The 22,887-nt window shown below is 37.4% G+C and overlaps 1 protein-coding gene across 2 annotated transcripts in view; it reads right to left on the bottom strand.

Annotated features, from left to right (window-relative positions):
- Nucleotides 1-4,029: 4,029 nt before the first annotated feature.
- MTDH (metadherin) overlaps nt 4,030-22,887 on the bottom strand; it is a 33,932-nt gene continuing 15,074 nt past the window's right edge. Inside the window, exons 6-13 of one of the 2 annotated variants that reach the window (XM_038127798.1) lie at nt 22,301-22,552; nt 19,649-19,735; nt 17,812-17,910; nt 16,740-16,864; nt 16,066-16,185; nt 13,556-13,675; nt 9,632-9,788; nt 4,030-8,047 (exon numbers count right to left, since the gene is read on the bottom strand). In XM_038127798.1, coding sequence (XP_037983726.1) covers nt 7,977-8,047; nt 9,632-9,788; nt 13,556-13,675; nt 16,066-16,185; nt 16,740-16,864; nt 17,812-17,910; nt 19,649-19,735; nt 22,301-22,552 — 1,031 coding nt within the window. In that variant the 3' untranslated portion in view covers nt 4,030-7,976. The remainder of the gene's footprint in view (nt 8,048-9,631; nt 9,789-13,555; nt 13,676-16,065; nt 16,186-16,739; nt 16,865-17,811; nt 17,911-19,648; nt 19,736-22,300; nt 22,553-22,887) is intronic. The other variant, XM_038127799.1, reaches the window with a different exon arrangement.

Raw genomic sequence — 22,887 nt, 5'->3', positions numbered from 1 at the left:
TATATTCAAGGCAGAACAAGTTTAAATGTTTTAAGCATTACAAAAACAGTCACTAAATTTTCTGTTCTGCATGCCAGCTAAGGGCTCACAGAAAAAGACATGCTGCTAAAACATCATGAAGGATTTCCACAGTTAACATCAGGCTGCATGAGTTGGATGACTTTGAAATGCATGTCTGTAGTATATGAATATAAAATAGCACAGTATTGATTTGCCAGCTCAATTCTATCAAGTGCTGATCCCACTCCAGAAAAGCACTTAAATACTTTTTACTACTAGTACTACTTCTCAAAAGTGTTCAATACACAGGTGAAGTCCAAGTAACATTATTTTTGTTTATTAAAAAGACAGGTTTTCCATTTTTTAAATTAAGTAAACACATTTGTTCAGAGCAGACTGCTGTTTGCGCCTCCATCCTTTGAAAATGCAGAAAAGAATTCCAACAAAAATGAAGAAATTATTGAAAATATCCACTGATTAGGATTTTAAAATATTTTTAAAATAACCAGCCAGGCACGATGGTGACAGATGGTATCTTTGAAAGTGGACCTCAACTGTTAAATACAATTGTGTGAGTCTCATACTTAATGTAACACCAATATTAACCCCACTCTACACAGACCACAGACTTGACTTACAGCAGAAACACCAGAGAGCCAGCTGGAGTAAGAATAAACCTCAAGTATCATCACAGCCCTCCCCTGATTTAACAGCTACTTTTGCCCCTGCTGGAGGTGAGGCAGAGGGGCAGAGCAGGCACGGGTTAGGGTGAGCTGGCATTGCTGCTGCTGGGTGCTGGCCACTGCTCTGCAAGAGCCACCATGCAATCTCAGATTTGGTTTTTCTTGAAGTGGCTACTCAGACCATGCAGGCAAGGGTTCATGGAGAAAGAGTTTAACCTGAAAAAGTTTCAAAGCAATTGAAAGGCTCCAGCTTTGCAGCCAAGCTAAAGGGCAGTGTAACTAAGGCACAAAACTGGAACAACATACTTCAAAAGTCAAATGAAAGATGATGCTGGCACAGCAGGGTTACTTGCAACAGATGACTTGAAACAGGCACCTGAGGCAGCTGCCCTGTCCTAAACTGCCCCTGACAAAACTCAGTTGGGCCAAGACTATAGGCTTTTTTATCACTGAATGTATAGGCTTTTTTCCCCTCTCACTCTATCACCGATGGATTACATTCTTCCATAATTCAGAAGCCCGATGGTGGTGGTTATGAAAAGCATACTGTTTAACACTGCAGTAACCTAAAGCAGTAGAGTCTTTGAAGAACACATGGACCTGACCAAGTCTCAAACTTCTGGAGAAAATCACCTTGGTAACTGCAGAATTTGATTGATAGAAATACAATTCTTGAGATGCATTTTATGTATACCACAGGAAAAAAACCCAAACCACTTATGGAAAGACAGGTAGCAGTGATGCAGAATTTTATTGTAGACTGTTTTCTGTTCATAATTTTACTGTATTCAAACAATAAAGTATCTGACCAGCTTTATGGCATTTGGTGGTGCCTTTTTTTTTTTTTTTTTTTTAAATACAGTATAAGGATCATCTGATTCAATCTTTGTTGGCAAAAGCACAGTTGAGACAAGATGGCCCAGCAATCTATTCAGCTGGATCTCAAAAGTCTGCAATATTGGGGAAATCCACAACTTCCCTGGGGAGATTATTCCAAAGGCTGATTATTCTCTTTGTGAAAAAATTTCCCCATGTGTACAATTGGAACCTCCTCAGGAATAACTTGTACCCATTATCCGTTGTCTTTTCCATGTGGCTTCTTGTAAAAAGGGAGTCTCCAACTTCACTTTAAATAGTGGAACATGGTGATAAGGTCTCCCCTAAGCCTTCTTTTCTCAAGGCTGAACAAACCCAGTTCTCTCAGCCTTTGCTCCTGTCACAGGCTTCCCAGTCTGTGGCTCTTCTCTGGACCTTCTCCAGCCTGTTCACATCTTTTCTGCACAGCAGGGACCAAAACTGAGCACAGTATTCCAGTGTGGCCTGATGAGCTCTGAGAAGAGCGGGACAATGACTTCTGGATCTCTGCTGGTGATGCTCTTGTGGATGCAGCCCAGCACCCCGTTGGCTTTCTGTGCCAGCACAGCACTGTTTGCTCATGTTGATCTGATTGTCCACCTGGATCCCCAGATCCCTTTGCACAGAGATGCTCCCCAGCTGGGTAGATGCCAGCCCTATGGTGCTGCACGCCTGGGTTATGTTTTCCCAGGTGCAAAACCTGGCAGTTGCCCTTGCTGGACTTCATCAGATTCTTGTTAGCCACTCTCCAGCCTACCCAAATCTTCCTGCAGGGTGGCTCTCTCTTCCACAGTGTCCACTTTCCCACTCAGTTTGGTAGCACTGGGAAACGTCATCGTGGTACACTTGATCCCCTCTTCCCGATCACTTTATGAGGACATTAAACAGTGCTGGGCTCGACATCGATCCCGGGGGACCCCACTCGTGCCCGCTGCCCATTTGAAGAGGAGCCATTGACCAGCACCCTCTGGCCGCTGCCTCTCAGCCAGTTCCCACCACCACATGGAGCACACATCCACACCACAGCCCCTGTGTTTCTCCAGAGGGAGGCTGTTGGAAACCATACTGAAAGCCTTGGAGAAATCCAGGAGGCAATGTCCTCCCTGCCCACACCAACCAAGCAGCTTACTTTGTCACAGAGAGTGACCAGGTTTGTCAAGCTCAGTTTGTCCTTAGTCAATCTTTGTTGGATTTTCCCAATCCTATGCCTCATCTGACTTGTGATAGCTACCAGAAGGTTTTGTTCCGTAATTTTCCCAGGGACTGAAGCCAGATTGATGGGCCTGAAATTCCCTGGATCTACCAGCCTTTCTGGTAGATGGGGTACATTAGCCTTTTTCAGGCTTCTGCCATACCCTGAAGGCCACAACGTCCCAAAGATGATGGAGAGCAGCCTTGCAATGTCAGCTCCTGTAACAGCTCACCCCCACTGCTGGCTCTGTGTTTGCAGCAGCCTGGATTTTTGGTCCCAAGGCCAGGGGCCCAGCAGTGCTGGGGCAGACAGAGGTGAAGGAACTGCTGAGCCTTTTCAGCATTACCAATTACTAATTCTCCTGTCCCATTTATTAACGGGACAGTAGTTGCCTTCTCTTTCTGCTTGCTGTTTTTATACCCAAAGAACCCATTCTTGGTTTTTTTGACATCTTGGCCAAATTCATTTGGAGTTGAGCTTTTTCTTTTCTAACTCCATCTTTGCATGCCCTCTCAATGTCCACATAGTTCTCAGTGGGTATTTATCCACATTTCCATCTCCGGTATGCTTTGCTTTTGAGTAGACTCAGAACCTCGCAGTTAAGCCAAGGGGGTTCTTGCTCCTCCTCCATCCCTTATCTTTAAAGGGGATGAACTGTTTTTGTGCTTTCAGAAGAGCATTCTTGAGAAAGTCCCAGTAATCATTAGCTTCTTTACTCTCCAGGGAAGCTTTTCCTGGAAACTGTCCTTTTGTGCAAAAAACTACCATTGCAGTGATTTCAGGCATGGCTGCAGGTATTTTCCACATTCACTAGCTGCCTCTGTGAACAGGTGAAAATACGAGGTTACCCATCTTTCACAGTGCTGTTGGAAGACTTCTGAGAGCAGAATCAAAACTTGCACATGTCCTTACACATATGCCCAGCCACCCAGCCCCTCAGCAGCAGAGGGACAGCAGTTGACACAGCTCCCACTCTTTTGGCTAACTGGCTACAGCTCAGGAAGGCACTGGTCTCCCGAGTCCCAAGCCTCTTCAAAAGACACATTAAAGCCTGGCTGGCTGAGAGCAAGTCCAAGTTACAGAATCACATCAGAGAGGAATTCTCTCCCATCTGGAGCTTTGTTTGCAGACATAGCTCTAGGCATGACTTTATTGGTTAGCTACATAGGTAAGGCTGGCCAAGGAAACAGCAGTCAGGAAAAATAAACTGTGTCAGCCTTTGTCAGAACAGCCTCTGAAAAAACCCACCTCAGTAACAACATATTTGTTTTATACTTCACTGGTATTTGAAATAAGGAATCGTTTGAAGTCAGAGTTTATTGAACAGCTAAGTGGAAATACTGTTGGTACAGGACTTGCTGTGAGGAAACAGGGAACCACCTCATACCTAGTCAGTTTTGAGTTCATTGTGGCAATCCGGTTCCAAGTGATCCATGGCTTACTCTCTGCCATGGACTGAATTAAAAATACTAAGCCAAGTTAAGGGATCACCTAATGTTATGAATAAGACAGCAAATGTGTTTTAAAGTTGCAATTGTTCCTAAGCATGGTTTTTTTAAAGAGTATTGTATGAATTCCTGAAACCGTGAGTTCCATGTTAAGAGTTTCAAATGCACTTTTCAGAATACACCAATATTAAAGACATCATAGTTTCAATTAAAAAAACAATTTTCAGTGAACCAGAAACCTTCAGCTTGGTACAAATGAAAAGAGCAGAAGTTCAATAGCTTCCTCATCTGAAGGACCCACTATGGAAATCAGACAGTTTTTGTAATGCAACTAAGTTTCAACAGGAACAACCCATGAATAATCAATAACATGATATAGAACACAATCAACAATTCCCACCCTCCACCCATGAAGAAACAGAAATCACCCCACCTTGCTCCTAACATCCATCCAAACTAACAGCAGTTCTGTTAGTCCTGCAGCGAGCAAAATCCACTGTGTTGCCACATTACTCTCAGGTTAAGAACTATCAGGCACACAGCCCTTCCTGCTCCTTCTCCCCCAAATTCATTTGGCTGATGTTCCTTGTTCTTAAATGAAGTAATTCACTCAGAATTTTATCAGTAAAATATTTTTAGCAGAGTATTTTAAGAAGCAATTAAAATTTGCAGGCTTTGTCTCCTTCCAGTTACAGCAGAACAATGAAGAAATCTTTTAGTACTGGCATGAAAAACCAGAACTGCTCATTTTTACTCAGGGGTCACCAGGAGGAGACTCACAGGTACAAGTGTCTGTGAGGGACCTGCAATTTTTAACAACTGAAATCTTGACTGGCAACCTAGGTGAGTTAAAAGCACAACAACTAACAGAGGAAAGTCTGCTTAAACCACGTACTCTGATATCTGCACTTTTCAAAAGCCTTACTCACAGGATAATCCCATGGCTAGAAACTATTAATATGGCAGTTTCAAATGAGATACAATTCAGTTACAACACAACAGTACTAGCAATATTTCTATAAATTTTGAAATGCTTTTAATATGTACATTCTTTCTTAGTAAATATTAAAGTAGTGCTCTTCACTTGCACTTTTTTCTTTAGACTTCTAAAAGGGCATCAGAAATACAATTTTCACCCCCTTCCAAACCAATGCACAGTTACCTTTGTAACAAGCACATATGAATTCTGTACACCTTCCCCTCCCCACAAAGGAAATAAAAATATGCCATGGCTATCCAATTACACATCATCACAAGTTTAAATTACACATACAAATAATTCCAGAGTATTTAGAAAAAAACCAACATATTGGATTTATGAAACCATTCCATGCATTCAACAACAACAGAAAAAAAAACAAAGAAAAAAGAAGAGAAAAAAGATTAAGCTTCTTTAAAATGGTGATTTTTTTTGCTCTATCCAAGTACCAAAGTCTGGATTCAGTGTATCATTAAGACTAACCACTGCTTGAATCATAGAAACATGACAGTACACAGATAACCAAGTTTCCATTTATAGACAATATGATATAGAGTTACTACCTCTTCAATGAATGTCAAATAAAGCAAATTTTGCTTTCTAAGACATTGAAATGGTGTATTAAGAAAACAGTAAGAGGTGCTGCTAAATAGGTAACAACATTTTGAAAGGAAGGCTATGTATTTATATGACCCTGCTTATCAGTAGCAGTTAGTTAGCAGGGTTCCTATGTTTTACCTAGTTTGTTTCTTTTTCCAGAATGACAAGCTATTTGACTAACCCAGAAATATCACCGATTTTATTTTCAATAGAAAAAAAAGAATTTATGCAGTGAAAGCCCATGGGGGCAGTCTCTTTCATTACATAAAATCTTTGTATTTTCTATAAAAGAGGCTCGTAGCATAACGTACAGATTGGAAACAGATTTCAGACATACATTAAAAACCTGAATTCAAAGGATATTTTTTAACCTTTACTATGAAGTCAAGTAAAATTATAGTATTATTTACATGCAAAGGACTCTGCATGATTTAATAATATCCTATTTTTCATGTTTACCTTAAGATACTCCTTGAAAAGCTGTACTTCAGTTCTAAATTTATTTCACATGAATCATGACAAATATCACTCTTAAACATTATTCCCTCCCAGTAAATAAATCAATACCATCAATATGCTCAATTTATTTTAACAGATCAATTTAGAGTGTCATGTTCCTGACATACAGGAGTTAATACCTGTGCAAGTTAGTATCCATTTATTAGGAAAGCTCTCCATTAGCAGGTGCATTTTCAGTACAATTAAACCCAGCTTGCTGCATTATCTGCTCTTGCCTTGCAATACTGTCAAACTGCAGCTGAGTACAGTAAGAGCACAAGATTGTTGATCAGTACCACATGTTACAGCTGTTAACAATTCTATTTGTGCCACAAAACCAGAAGTCAATCATTTGAAAAGAATCCTGACTCTTTAACTGAACTTACCAGGCGATGTTAAATACCATCCTTAGCAAACCAATTTTTGTAAAGGCTATTTACAGTGTACATGGCTGAGCATGTACCTTACAGACACAAACACATCTCCAGTTCAATACCGCCTCATTACAGTGCCTGAAAATGACAACACATCTTCAACACCATTTCAGTTAACAGTTTCAAGTGGGAAATGGTCTTTATTTTACAACTGCTTCACTTGCATAATTTTGTTTTTTTTAATATAAAAACACTAACTCCTGTCCAGAAGTCTAGACACATTCTACATACTACAAGTTAAGGCAGTAAAAAAATGTGTTCCTGATAACTGTTTTTGACAATGTCAATTAAAGCTGTCTGAAGCTACTCCAGTTCTCCAACAGATCTTTGAAATCCGAATAATTTGTGAGTGAAAAATTCACTTTGATTTCTTCAGAGTTTTAGTAATATAGACAACATAATTGGGTATGGTAAGTCAACAAGTGTTTGGAGAAGGAAAAGTTTGATTTCAGTTCATTTCATGAGTTTAGAAGTTGAGAGAATAGTTTTTATATGGGATCCTGAATCAACCAAGAACTGTAGGGAATGAAAAAGATAACCAATTTTATGCACATTACTGCATTCTTAAAAATATACTGTTATCTTCAATAATTCAAGTAAGGTAATAGATATTATAAAAAATAACTTCATGAACCATACTCAAGTTTCAAATCACATTCTCAAACTTTTAACCCAAAGCAGTTTTATTGTGTTAACTTCATATAATAAACCATGAAGGTCTGACTGTACAAATGGTTAATGATTTGCACTTGAGATTCCTGTGATAGCTAGCAGACTTGCTAACCAACTTACTGCAAAGATATGGCAGATTATGTATTGAATCAAAGCACTTTGATTTAGGCATGAAACAAATTCAAATGGTTGACATTCTGTGCTTCTAATGCATCACTCATAAGAGAGGCAAGAAACACCCATTATTGTACAGATGATTATTTTTACAGAAAACCCTTCCTTGAAATTAATCTTTTATCCGCAGCTGTAGATGAGAATATAATCTGTTGTAAACAGGGCACTGTGTTGTAAAACCAGTTTTTTCAATTAGGATCTCTCTCCAAAAGTTGGAAAAACAGACTCTTCAGAATGTCTTTCAAATGTAGCATGTTCTGTTTGCTATATCATAAAGTTACTTTCATTTGATTCCTTTTTAAAGATGTTTGTGTTCACAGCAGTTCTGTTTTTAAAAATTGTTTGAAATTTATATAAAATTCTGTACATGTTCACAAATTATTGCATAAACAGCATGATCTTCATGACAATATTCAGCAACACATGTCCATCTTAGGAAGTTCACGTTTCCCTTCTTGCCTTTTTCTTCTTTTTAACTTGTTTGGGAGATTCCCAGCTTTCTTCAGACTTTGCTAAAAAACAAAACATAATTATAGTGTTAGGACTGAGAACATTTACACAGAATTGGCTTTTAAAATTCTGGATAACACACACTGTTTTATTACAAAGTGATTCAGATCAAACAACTAGAAGTTTTATTCACCTACTTCAAAAGAAAATAATTTCATTTGAAATGTGTCAAAACAATACTTGCCAATTTCATCCTACTTTTTTACCCCACAAATACTTAGAGTGATAAATGTCAAAGGTCATTCATTTTGCAAATATATTATTTAGAGTCATTGTTATTTCCTGGTCTAGAAATAACATACATGTACACAATTGACATTAAATGCTGACTTTTACCAGATTACCCCGCTCTTAACCACTACATATGAGCAGTTTTCAAAAGTATTGAACTAGGTAAAGATGTGGTTACATGGAATCCATAATCCAATATAGAAGCACTATGTTCTTAATAAAACAGACTGCCTTAAAACATTCTAGCTGCCTAAAGTGGTAAAAAATGTTAAGTATTGTACATACTGAACCTAAGAGATGCTCTTTGAATTGCTGAGGCATGAATCAATCACAAAAGATTTCATATTTTAGAACCAGAACAAAAAGTTCTAAGTTGATACATTGACTTGAAATATTCCATTGTTTCATGTGTTCAAAGCCAAGAACCCAATTAATGCAGCTGAATGAGATTTTGTAATTTTAAAGTCATCATGCTTCTTCTGCAGTCACTAAAAACTCATTTCGTACTTCAACACTTAGCCAGCAACTTATTATGGATTGTCAGTACTTATTAATTTTATTAAAGAATCTGAATCAAAACATCTTTTTTTTTCCAAGCAATACCTTTCACATCCTCACTTCCCTTCTAAATTTCCAGTTTTACTGTGTGAGCACTTCAAATGCTTTTGAGTACGAACACTTTTGTCAAGTACAACAAAGGGTACATTTGACGTTTCTGGGCCCAGCATATTTTCAAAAAACAATATACCTGCAGCAATTTAGCCAGATCTATGTGCTGTTAGACTACCAAAAAACCTCCACCCAATATCTTTCTACTCCCAAATAAGCAACAGTTTCCCTCTATGATTACATGGAAGCATATGGGAAAAGATACTAATGAGCTAAATTGAGAAATCAAAAGACCTCAGTAGGCTGAAAATTGAATTATTTGTATTTTTCCCAAATTTCTGGTAGCCAAATATTCTGTCAACTGCCATGTTAGTAACCATCTGTTCTCCATTGAAGATTTGCAAGCAGCCCTTTGAAACAATGTTGGCAGAACTCCTTAGTCACAGCAAGGAGCTCCAGTCCCAATGGTGATGAGTACATCCAAGTGTCTGTTAAGGACTGGACGAGCCCAACACACATTTTTAGTCATCCAAGGATATGAAGCCAATTTTTCATAACAATGAAAACAAAATTATCAAGGTGCTGTTAACTTTAAGGAAGTAAAAAATACAGCAAGATGAATAAATAAGACAATGATCTGAAACGGCACTTTAAACTCAAACCCCAGGGCAAAGCATCTGACTACACTCTATGGGGAAAAAGCACATCCTAAATTCAGACAAATAACTGCACTGAGAGATACTTACTCTGTGGAGGAGGCACACTGTTTTGCTTAATATTGGGACTAGAAACATCTGTCTCTTGCAGCATCTGTGGCACTTGGGAAGCGATCTTGTCAGAATTACTCTCTGATACAATTACAGATGGCTCAGTAGAAACAGCAAGCGAAGGAGCCTCCTCAGACTATTTGAGAAACAAAAATAAGAGTTCCCAAATTTTTTTTAAGTAATACAAAAGCAAACACTCTTAAATGGTGTTATTTCGGCAGTATACTTAGCAGCTGCTGGCATTGAAAAATAAAGCCAATATTAAAATCCTGAAAAATTTTAAATTGAGGCTGTAATACTATGACTGCCATCTAGTGCCAACATTTTAAATTGCATACAAGCAAAGATAAACGACAATAATTCTTAAAATATAGCACATGCAAAAGAAAGGGAGACAATCTATAAATCACCAGGACCCTAAAAGGACTCTAGAATATTCAACAGAGATGTGAAACAGTGACAGATATGCATTTGGTTGCAAGGTAAGCAGGCAAGTTAAATAGGACCAAAGAGATAACTCAAACCCAAAACAAATCACATCTCCAGTCATTCCTATAAACTGCTCAAAACACTCTGTATGCTTATAGAATAACAAATATTGGCAAAATCAGTCAGCAAGTATTTCAGTGGAACTTACTGCAGAAATAACTGCCAAATGAAAGGTACTTGTAGTATTTTTCAGTTTTCTAGTTGATTTTGAAGGTTCCCACTACAGAGACAAAATGTAACTCTACCCTGGTGTGCAGGACTTATTGTAATTAAAATTACAGCAAAACAGAAAAAAAACCCATTATGACATTCCAATAGGAAAGTCAGAACATAAAAAATAAAAGATCCCACACCAAGTCACCAAATGACAGAAGGCTTCAAAAAAGAATGTATTCGAACACAGCATCTCACCTAGCAATAAACCCCAAACTTTAAGATTAAGAAATCATAGCTGTAGTTGTGTCACAACAACAGAGACCTGGAACTATGAAAACCAAATAGTGAAGTCTACATCCCTGGATGCAGAGGTACAGATCCTACGTCACAGTCACCAGTTTTTACTGCTTCCATCACTATAATGCAAGCATCTCAAAAATTCAGTCAGAACATTCAAGAGAGCAAAAAAGTACAAATTTATTTTTTAATCATATCATACTAAGCAAGAAATTAAACAGCTTTAGTTGAAAAAAATCTAACAAATTAATTTAAAGGATAGCAGTTCTCCAACCTTTCATGAATAGTTTGCTGTGCTCTTACACATCAACTGAAACAAGTTTTTTTTAATATCCATAATTGCAGCATTTTTCTCAATCTACTGAAAAATTAGTAATCTCAAATTTTTTTATGCATCAAACATGCTGATAAAATTAACTCCCACCCTACAGGAATTCCAAGCTTAGCCACTTCTAATGCTGTCTAATAGTTAGCAATCATCAGTTACATATATAAATAAACTTAACAAACTGATTTCCAAAAATAAAAGGAGGACATAAAGCTTCTAGTGTAAGGTAATCAACTCAGGTTTGGCATCACAGTTTTGTTAGGACAGTCACACTTGACCAGCACGTAAAGCAACTCAATTAAGATTTTAATAGCTCAGCTGCTGCAGGTTGACTAAGAAACATGTTGCAGCTTGAGTGTTACAGCGTGCAGTATTACTGCAAATGTAATGATGCAAATACAGACAGCACTATCTGGAATTTTTTCCAAATAGGTCTGTCTGAATTTTGAATACAGGAAAGTGGGTAGTGATGAAGACATTAAAAAATGGATACTACTCTTTGCTAGATATATTCTCTGCTAATTCAGAAAGGGGCCTGAAACAACAAATAAAGCCTATTAGACAGTATAAATAGTTATGTGCATAATTCTATGATTCAATAATGAAGTAGTGACTTGTCAAACTGTTACTTCTTTTTCCAAGCATCTCTCTTTATTTAAAACTTGTGCCTGCTGATAAAATGCAGAAGGTTTCAATGTATAGCATGGGGGAAATACCATCACCAGATACTGTGATGTGAAACACAAGGTTCAACATTCAGCTCTTTCTGATGTTTATGAGAATATAATGAATAAACTTGTTTGTACTTGGTTTGCTTTTCCCTATATTTCATTCTCGTGTTTTGGAGTATTTGCTTAAGACTAAACTACCTACCTTGGAAACTTAAGTCATCCATTCCACACATCAGTCACAGACAGTTTCTAAAACTTTTTACAACAGCCAAGTCAAACAATATTGGAGGACATCTTTGCTTGTGTGAAATTACAATGAAGCCAAATCTGATGTCAAAGAGACTTGATAAAGACTGACAGACCATCTGCACTGTCAGAGACAACAATTCACAAGTTGTCCTTTATCAACTCTAGTTTCAGAGAATATTAGTAATAATTTTGTTTGTCCTTTGCCCCCACACCAAGTTTAATACACAACATGTCTTGTTTCACAGTTACCACTTACACAGCTACACAGAGACACATACATGAACAGAATTAATTTAGGATTCAAGAGTAGCAGAAGCCCTCAAGCCCCACAAAGAGTGTAGTGTAGGTCCACATGAGATGTTGATGCCATCAAATCCCCTAGGAAGTTTGGTGTGATTATAAACAGTAAAGCATTGAGCAAAATCTACTGAAACTGGGCTTGTATTTTGGCAGCGCTGACAGCTTGTGAGAAAAAAAAAATTAGCTGCAGATATTTTTCAAATCAATTTAGATTTCTGAACAGCAGAATCCATAGTCTTCCAGGATGCACTATTATGCCTTTTTCTAGAAGTAAAAAGCCTGCCACCTTGATGTCACAATCCAAGTTTTCTGTCTACACATTTTCAAATAAAGCCTCTAAAATTAAACAAAACCTCACACTTCCAGGAGTTTGCATACACAGGCAGATGTCTTTCCAAATACAGCTTCAAAAAAAATCACCACCAAAAAAAACCAAACAGTACTCTAGTCAGGATAGTTGCCAACCTTGATTAAAGGTTGAACTGATCTAAACTAATCAGTTGTAGCAAATAACTGTAGTAAAGCTCTACTTTGATAAGCCGTAAGTATGGCTAAATGTGCTTTTCAAGACATTTTCAACCAAAAAAATATTTCTGTACTTTTTATTTGGTGACTTGCAGCCCTTTGTAAAAGATTTCATTCTGGTGTTTTCATTTGACTCTTAAGACCTCATTATTTTTATGAAACTAATGCTTAGCAATTAAAAATTAAATCTCAGTATTCTGATATATACCCTCTGGTACCACACTGCTGTGTCACTAGTGTTGTTCAGTCTTTATGGAAATAAAAATCAAAGCCACTAGAAATATTAAATATTTTACACCTTCCTAGAATGAGATGCTTTGTTGGGTAGCAGTACCTAAGAAAGCTGCTGTTTGGAGAAAGATGAAAGAGAATTTGTATTGTCTAGAATGTTTCAACTATGGGCTGAAGCAAACAGTTTGTGAATTGGTTCAAATAAAACCTTTTCTTATTCAGCCATTAAGCTCAGTACAGCTATCAAATATCAATTTTAGACTGCATTTAAATAAGAATATATTATTTTAGTAACACTTCATTCTGTTGCAACATTACAGTAGAATATGCCACTAGTCTTGTGCTCAGACCTGTTAGTTCTTAGGTTACTACATTTCCAAGTTTTTAACCATTGCTTGAATATTCAAACAAAAAAGTAACTTGCCAGTAAAAATAGTGACTAGTGATTTGGAAGATACTGCTTTACAGAGTAGATATACTTTTTAAAACTCATAACTGACCTCTACCTAAAATTCAACTGTTCAATTCCCTTTATATTAATAAACATACAGCCTGAAACACTATTCCTACTGTGACTTATCTACTCAAATTAATCTATCAAATGACTTGAGCACTTCCAAATCAAATTGTAACATAAATCAAATTTTGCATCCCTACCTTAGCTGGTTCACTAGTACTTATGGTCTTCAAAGAAAAAGCTCTTTCCTGCTGTGCTTGAACTTTTGAGGTATCCGCCTGAAATTGCTCTCCAGCTTCTCTATCCAGTTCTTCAGCATCCTACAAAAATGGGAGTGGGAGGGGAAAAAAGAAGAGTCTGTGTTTGCAGTCAAGTTCTGACTCTTCTCCCCTGTGAATGAGTTTTGTCGCCATAATCAGCTTCTATAACTCAAAATCTATCAAAAAAAAAAATTGAAGTAGTGGGCTCATACTAGCCTATGCTAACACTCAAAATGTATAGAGCAATATAATAAAGAAATACCCACAGAATCCAATAAAGCCCAGAAAGCAGGATACTTCATGCATGCTAACAAAAATCCCAATCTCAGAATGAACTCTCAACACTTCACACTCCTGTTAAATTACAAGAATGTGAAATTAAAATGAAACTACTCTACACACTTTGCAAAAGTATCACAATGACACTCGACTGCTCTTGGTTCTGTGCTTTGTTACAAGTTTTAAATGCAATCCGTATAGTTTTCTATCCTTACTATGCTTTAATATTTTTGCAACCCAGTTTAGTTTACCATAATGCTTGTAAAGTAAACCTCAGTACAGAAGTTGGAAATATATCCAAAGTATCCAGGAGTCTCAACCGCTACTCCTTAGACAATCTAAAGTGGAAAGTTTTCATTTTAAATGTGGAATTAGAGTTGTTACACTTGTTAGTGGCACTAGAAGAATCCTGTAGTTGTGAAGAGGTCTCTGAGTTTAAACTGGAAACGCTATTCCTTCACTTATTTCCTTATGAAAATGCAGTCACAGCCTAAGCCTGATTCCTGACAGGAAGGAACATATATTGACTTACTCCAAGCTCTTCAGTTGGCTTCTACTGCCTTAACAAACACAGAAGTCAAGAAAGGAGTGTGGACATTAAAGTATAATCAATGAGAAGGATGAAGATGTTTAAATGAATGTATTCCATTTCTAGAGGATAAGTACACAAATTTTAAATGAGTTTGAAGTAGGACTAGCAAGTTAAATTACTAAACTGTTGTAACAAAGGTAGCTTCTGTGGGCAGTTCAGTCTGCCCCTATCAAGCAAAACTCCCAATTCTACATAAAAATTTAATACAGATAAGTTCTTATATGTAAACTGATGACTTCACAGACTGATGGACTGAAAGAAAAAGCAACAAAATTGGAACGGTTGGAGAACAATGAGTAGAATAACAAATCTGATTATGTTAATACAGAAAGTAGGACTCTACTTGACATATATAATTTAAAAGACAGCTCACAAGCAATGGAAAAAATTTAGAATGCCCTCACTGACCTTAAGATTCATGTAGGACACTCACAAACACCTCTTAACCACAACTTATTAATTTTGACTTATACTTAGAGTCATAGCAGAGTCCAGAACAACTTTCAATTAAAAAAAAAGCTGCAGCCCTAGTGCTCCCAGACTGAACTTGCCTCCAAACAAATAAGGGAAATCAACCACCTCCACAGAGACAACCTGAAAATAAAATTTCCTGTAACAGGAATTCAAAGGTTTTCAACTTTTAATAAACTGAATATATGATTACCATAAAAGCTAATCCAAAGCAAGTATGACTGAAGTTTTTGCTTTCCCTCCCTAATTCAGTCTAATCTAGTCAGATTCTACTGAACATTGGTCATTCTGTCACTGTAAGGAATGTAAACTATGAATGGCTGTCGCAATAAACACAAGCAGGATGCATTCTGATAACTAGCTATTAAAAGCTTTCTCCCTTTAGGAAAGTACTTGTTTCATCTATTCAAACATTATTGAATTGTCATGTGAAGTGCAATCTGCTTTTCCTATTTTTACAAACCTGTTTCAATGCAATTCTTCAAAAGCTATTTAAGTCACACAGAAAACTCCAACCATCCTCAGTTTGAAAATATTCTTTCCCTCATTGAAATCTGACTCACAGAGTAGCTCCACCAACTGAGCTTGAAGCACTGGCACTTACCATTTCACATAAATCAAATTAAAACAGTACTTCAGAAAACCATTATATTCTCACACAATTGTACTTGAAGACGGCTTAAGAAAAAACTTCAATTTCCTTCCTTCTCCTAACTAGCAATATTCACCAAAGCAGCTGTCTTTCAAAGGACATGACGAAAAGGCTTCCCATGCAGAGGACAATTCTACCTGGAAGCATCCCTACAGTACAGAATCCAGATTTGACATTAAATAAGTAATTCAGGATAAATATTTTCCATGTACTTCGTGCTTTTCATAAATCCAGCAAAACTACAAATTATCCCATGTTCAACTTGTGAATACAAAAAATTAAGGAAATACTAATAAAACAAGAATTATTTTAACTCCTGAGAAACAATTGCAGACAATCCAATCCCATAAAGAAATTAATTTCCCAAAAATAATTTTTGTTCAAGATGCTGATAGCTAAAGATAAGGCAATTTTGTGAATTCCTTGCAATTGCCTTTTAAACCATTAAGATTTTACCTGTGCAGGAGAGTTAGCTTCTTCACCCTGCTTCTTCTTTTTCTTCTTCTTTTTCTTGGATTTGCCACTTGTAGAACTCTGAAGAATTGGCTCTGCTTTTTCTCTTTCATTATCTGAAATCTTCACATGGGAACAGAAGGTATTTGGCATTTAAAATTATGAAGAAACATACCTTGTATAGACTGAACACAAATCAATAGCTATAAGGAATTGCATATACAAGTGGAAATGAACACAGTCTTATCTAGTCAGTTCATTCTAGAAAGACCACATTCTTTACATGCTATCTGGTAATACAGGTGGAGGAGCTGGGAATGGAAAAGGCAGCAGACCACCAGGCACTAGTGGCACACAAATGCTGTTTTTCATAGTGAGAATTAAATATTGTCAAGAAGTATTTATAAAAACAGACCTAAACCCTCTCAGTCTATACTGATAATGTAGTCCTTATAATTATGGCAAGACAAAGGTTTAAGATGGAGCTAACTGATTTCTCTCCTCACAATAACACTCAGTGTTTTCCTTCTTTGTGTACAGAGCAAACACAGTCGTGCTACTCTTATCAGTGTAACTGCGATGAGAGATTACCTTTAGCATTATTCTTTTAGTTACTTTAAGAAATGGCAGTGGTAAGGCCAAAGTCCTGGATCTAAGGAGAAAACACCACCTTTTACCTTCTGAGTATCAGATCTCTCTTCACGCTGAGGAACAGAAGCAACTTTTTCTTCATCTACCCAGTTTCCCCACTCTTCTGCTGGTGCATTCCAATCAGAGCTTGGATCAGCTGAAGAAAGTCCATCTACAAAGATAAAAAGGTTTTTTCAGGAATATTGCCTTACTCTACAGGTGCTCATTTCCAGTTTAAAAATGAAAAAACCACTACACATATATCCACTTCTTGATATCAAAATATAAATAGTAATTCCCTGTCTTTCTGAAAAAATGGTGAAGACTTTATTGATAAGTGGAGGACTTTTTAACTAGATAAAACACAACAAGTAAGTTTCAAAATTGTCTGGTAACAGAGCAATCATGCCAACAGCAGTGGAGTTAAGGACTGCATCAATCTATTCCATTTTTCCAGTCATTTAACTGCAAGAAGTTGTTCTTAGAGAGAAGGTAACATGCAAGGCTGCTTCTGTCAACTTTTGCAACAATTCTTCAGGTCGATGCCTAATGAGATGCACTACGCTTTTTCATAAACAGGGAGGAGAAAGCGGGGAGTAAACACCAACTTTACCACAACTCCCAAGTAATTTCAGTTATTTATATCCGGTATATGCTTCCTATATATGTAAGAACTTCCTAATGTTTTTAAATGAGAAAGCAAGTTAGATTAAATACAAGAGTCTGATGTTGCCTTAACTTTTCAGTAAGGTACACAAACGTAAAAACAAACTGACTCAAACTCTATCTACTAAATACATATTCCGCAGACTTACAGTAGATTTTTCTCATCACTTGCAGCAAGACTGTTTCATTACAAAGATTTTTCTACCTTAAAATGAATGAGCTCTCTCACTTCTGAGTTTGAATATCCAAGTATTTTTCCTAAAAATTAACCATTTTCTATCAGAATTTATTAAAATCCTTCTTTCTAATTTCTTCAAACTATTAGCTTACAGAATTCAAGCATTTCAGGTTTTTCCTCAGATATCCACCACTGTCTAATACGAGCAGCTAATATAAATAACTACACTTTAACAGTAAATAACATTTTTTAATGAACATTTTAGAGGAACATACTTAACCCAGACCATTCGTCATCAACAGGGGGTTGAGCATGACTTAAATCCCACTGAAAATCTGAAGTACCAGCCTGAGAAACTGATTCACTGTTGGAACCTGAAAGGGAATAAATAGTTGTACTTGTAAGTTAGCAAGCTTCCTGAAGTTTTCTTGGGGAAGAAGTCCGATCAAAGTAGGAAAGGAAGACAAAATGCTCAAATAAAAATGTCAGATTTTAAGGACTGCAGAATACAGGAGAACTAGTAGGGTTTTGTGCATAAGGTAAATTCAGAAAACAAGGAAGCTGAAGAAGGAAGACAAAATAAAGTCACGAGAAGAACTCAAAAAAAGATTAGGATCAGTAAAAGCAGTCTCCTCAAACTGAAAAACAAAGAAATTTCATGGGTAATAAAATTGCTACTCTGTATCAGTAAGATCTTACAGGGAGAAGCTTAAAATATTACTAGAAAGAAACCTCCTTAATTATATTGTAGATCAAACAAATTATATATTAGTAAGAATCCGCTTCTCATTTAAAGCAAAGGTTTCAAGAACATAAAAGCAGCAGGACGAACAACAGTAAGGCCAATACCAGTCATGATAATAGAAGGTGTTACACATCTAACATAACTGTTTTCCAACAAACAAAACAATTTCATAAAAAAAAGTACACCAAAAACTAATTGTAAGATTTAAATAAATTCATATTTTACTGTACGATGAAACTTCTGAAATTCAGTTTGAATAGAACGTGGGTCTCTCTTTTACATATACCTCTGCAAAAGATACCTCAGATGACAGAAATATGGACATGTTCTCATTTCTTTTGTGGTCATTTTGCATTACAACATTGTTGGCTAAGGTGCATCAAAGAAAACTATTTCTCTTGAAGTTGAAATGGTGGTATTGCAGTTGAATTTTAGCTCAGTGTGCCATCCTACTTTATTTAATAAACTCATAAGTTTTAGCTTAGAGACTGAACTTGGTTTCAGGTGACTGCTTGGGATTTTTTTTTTTTAAATCAAAACTCTCTGTACAATTAAGATGCTGGACACTGAGCCTAAGTTCAACAGTTAAAAGCCTGTAAACTGCAATATGAGCAAATGTAGCTTAAGTGCATAAGCACTTGGCCAGCTACTTCCAAAAAGAAAACTGCCATGCCAAGCTCATGTTGTAAGCAAGCAAGAGCAAAAAACCTGACATATGATCCCTTTATTGCATAATAAACCATTGTTGGACTTATGTTAGTTGTTTAACACACAAGATTTATTATGAAGACAAGTTTGTACTCTATAGCACACAACCCTTCAAAAAAGAAAACCTCAGAGCTCCAGCATTTCCATTTCTCATTTGAAGTAGTGATTTTGTTCCTTCATGGGGAAAAATTCAATCATCAAATAACACCTAACACCCCCCACCCCCACCCACCGTGGACTGGGATAAAGGGGCTTTCCTAGAAAGAAATCCTCAGATCTCCAACTTGAGATATTGCAATGCTGAGAAACCTCTTATGCCCATTATTTAGACTTAACACACAAACAAGGCAGCTACATAAGAAACCACAGAATCATAGAATGATTTGAGTTAGAACGTACAAAGATCACCTCATTCCAACCCCCTCTAGTTTCAACCTTCTTACTAATATTCTGTGATTGATGTAGATTTTGATTATTTAATATAGTTATTTTACTGCATAACTTCAGCATAAGAAAATAGCTTTTTAAGTGTCTTCTACCTCTTTGCAGTACTATTTTCAAAGAAAAACGAGAAAATGCATATTAGTATCACTTGGCAAGCTCTATTCCACCTGGCGGAGTAGAAGAGAGTGGAAAAATCTTTTGAAAGGCACACATACCAGAAACTCCAGGAGTTAATCCAAATGAGGAGAAAGAAGTAGAATTCTGTTCAGAGGTATTAATCCTTGCATCCACATTCCAAGCAGCTGTGGGGAAGGGGAGAAAAAAATAAAAAGAGAATCACACACTGCTGGCAATGTTGAAAATGTAGCTATTTAATTATGAATTGGATCAGAAAAACACTGGCTAGTCCAGCCATGATGACATTTCACATAACTGAGGACATTAATTAGTGCTGATGGAGTTGTGACTTTATGAACACACAGCTTGAAACAATTTTCAGGCTTTCCAAGGCCATCTTCCCTTTACAGCTTTTTCTATAGATAAGCTTCTCACAAAAGAGAAGTCAATTGTTTTTTGAGCTCCATACTGTTATTCCTCCCATTACTGCAATCACTAAGTTTTGAAAAGTACACGTAGATGGAGCACAGCTTGGAGTATATGATATATATATGTTAAAGAAGGGAATACAATTCAGAACCATTTTTGATGAATAGGAGATACTGCTTTAAAATGAAGACATAGTAGACTGCTATATTATGTAAGACAGAAAATAAGCAGAAATAGCCAGTAAAAACTATTACTGGCTTTTATTTAGAATTACATTTACTTAATTGGGGGAGAAGGGGCTAAAAACCAGACAGGTATTGCAGATGTTGTCCAAAAAGTAGACAGCCACTAACCCCCAATTTACTGACTCCTGTGTTAATGCATCCCAGCATATTCTTCGTGTCCTTTGCTACTAGGATCTACAGCTGGCTCACGTCCACCTTGGTGCCCACCAAGACCCCTTATCCACAAAGCTGCAATCCAGGCAGTCAATATCCAGCCAGGGTTGCTTCCAACCAGACTCAGCACTTGACAATTTGTCCTCACTGAACTTCCTTGGGTTCCTGTTGGCCCATTACTCCCATCAGGTTCAGGTCTATCTGGATGGGATCCCTGACCTGGACTGTTTCAACTGATTCATGCCCCCACCTTTAAGTTTGATGTAATCTGGAAACTGGATGTGAATGATGTGGTTGCCTCCTCCAGGACATTTATAAAGATGACAGACAGGACAGTTTTAAGTACAGCCCTGTGACATCCCCCTTGTCCAGCCTCCAGGGAGAGTAGGACTTACTGACCACTACCTTGGGCCTGATCAGTTTCTCACCTGCTCTAGTTTGGATACAACAACATTGTGAGAGACAGTGTTGAAAGCATTAGTCAAGCCATCTTGAAAGCCTTTCACTGCTCTCCTTCACCCACAAAATTACTCACTTTACCAGAAGCAAATCAGCTTGGTAGACATGATGCATCCTCAGTAACAAAACCAACAAAAAATTGGTCAGTCACTACAAACTGCCTTATTAGAATACACAGCAGAACAAATCTAACCAGACCATTAAAGAAGCCCTTCACTTCTACTTGGCAACGGTAAAGCTTCCAAGGGTATATCAGATCTAGCCTCAGGAACTTCATTTCAAAATATGCCAGAGAAATAAAAGAAGGTCTAGACTTCTGCAGATTATGGCTGGGGTTGGGCTGTGTTTTGGATTTGTGCTGAAAACAGGGTTGGTAAGACAGGGATGTTGCTGAGCAGTGCTCACATAGAGTCAAGGTGTTTTCCACTTCTTGTATTGCTGGTAGCAAGGCAGCTGGAGCTTGTCTTCCCAACAAGAAGTTGGAAGAGAGACAGCCCGGACAAGTGACCCCAACTGGCCAAAAGAATATTCCCTACCATGTGGCATCATGCTCAGTATATAAAATCGGGGGAAGAAGGAGGAAGGGAAGGACATTTGGACTTATGGTGTTTGTCTTCACAAGTCACTGTTACATGTGATGAAGCACTGCTCTCCTGGAGATGGCTGAACACCCACCAGCCCATGGGAAGTAGCATGAACAGGTTTTGCTTTCCCTATTAAACTGTTCTTATGTCAACCCTGCAGTTTTCCAGCTTTCTCCTTCCGATTTTCTCCCCTGCTAGTGAGACAGTGAGTGAATGGCTGGATGGGGCTTGGCTGCTGGCTGGGGTTAAGACTCCACAAGTCCGAAGTAACACTGCTGACTACAAAGCAACACTGCTGTCCAGAAGAGATGAGGATACTTAGACTGAACAGTGGGAAGGGCCACATTACAGCATTTACTCATAAGAAAAAAAGGCAGAAAATTGTGCTGAGCACTAAAAAAACCCAGCTTCCAATGAGAAAAACAATGTAACACTAAGTGTCACAAGAGTTAAACAATGTTTATGCCTGGGGCCTAAAAAAACCACCTGCCAAAATAATACACAATTGATTTGATCATGTTGGATCAACAGAATAGACTTACAACCTGGGTTTTAGGGCATTATTTAAAAGAAACTGCACTTCAAAATGGCTTAGTAATCATCTTCAGAACTTTATGAAAATGATATACAACATTGCATTTCTTCACAGAATTAATTTTATGTCAGATAAACTCAAAAAACCCGGTTCAACCGTACACAGAAATATAGTTGCTAAGCCATCAGCACTTGCAGTAAACAGAGATTGTTCAGCTAACATTTCACTAGACCATGTCAAGATTTTTTTAATATATAAACATAAAAATATTTCAGAGATTCACTACTAAAAATATATATTTATATAAAATTGCTTACATGAAGCAAGTTCTTGGAAATAGCTTACCAATAGGAGTGAACAAAGAACGCTCTTTCCAGGGTCTGCCTACCAGGCTTACCCCCCAGTCCTTTCCATTTCCATTAGTATCTCCAGTGTCTTGGCCCCAAGCCAATGTCTCAGTCTTCCTCTTCCCAGCTGCAGTTGAAGGAACAGATGTCCATTTCTCCTCCCCTACACCAATCTGTGAGGAGATTTTTACAGACTTCTCATTCCAGCTTCCTCCATTTACTGTATGGCTTTCACTCAATCCCGGAGAAACTTAAATACAGCAACAACAAAAAGATTATTTAAAATAACAACTGGATGAAGAATTAAAATATCACTTATATGCACATTCACTTAATAAAAAACCCCCGAATGAACGGCAGCTTTGCTACACCAGTGTGATAGAGCAGCAGCCCTGTCTCAGCTGATTTTCCAGTTCAGATGATATGCACCATCTGTCTACTAACTTGAAGAGGGAGGAAAAAACAGCACCGACTGCACTCTCTTTCCTCATCCCTTTCTTTATAGGGCTTGAACCCAGTGCTGGTGAACCGGTGTCTCTAGATTAGAAAAAGGGTGGGGAGGGTACTTCCAACACTGTCAGCTAA

Source organism: Motacilla alba, chromosome 2 (genome assembly GCF_015832195.1).
Source record: "Motacilla alba alba isolate MOTALB_02 chromosome 2, Motacilla_alba_V1.0_pri, whole genome shotgun sequence".
Classification (NCBI taxonomy): domain Eukaryota; kingdom Metazoa; phylum Chordata; class Aves; order Passeriformes; family Motacillidae; genus Motacilla; species Motacilla alba.
This window is presented reverse-complemented; position numbering and strand designations above follow the sequence as displayed.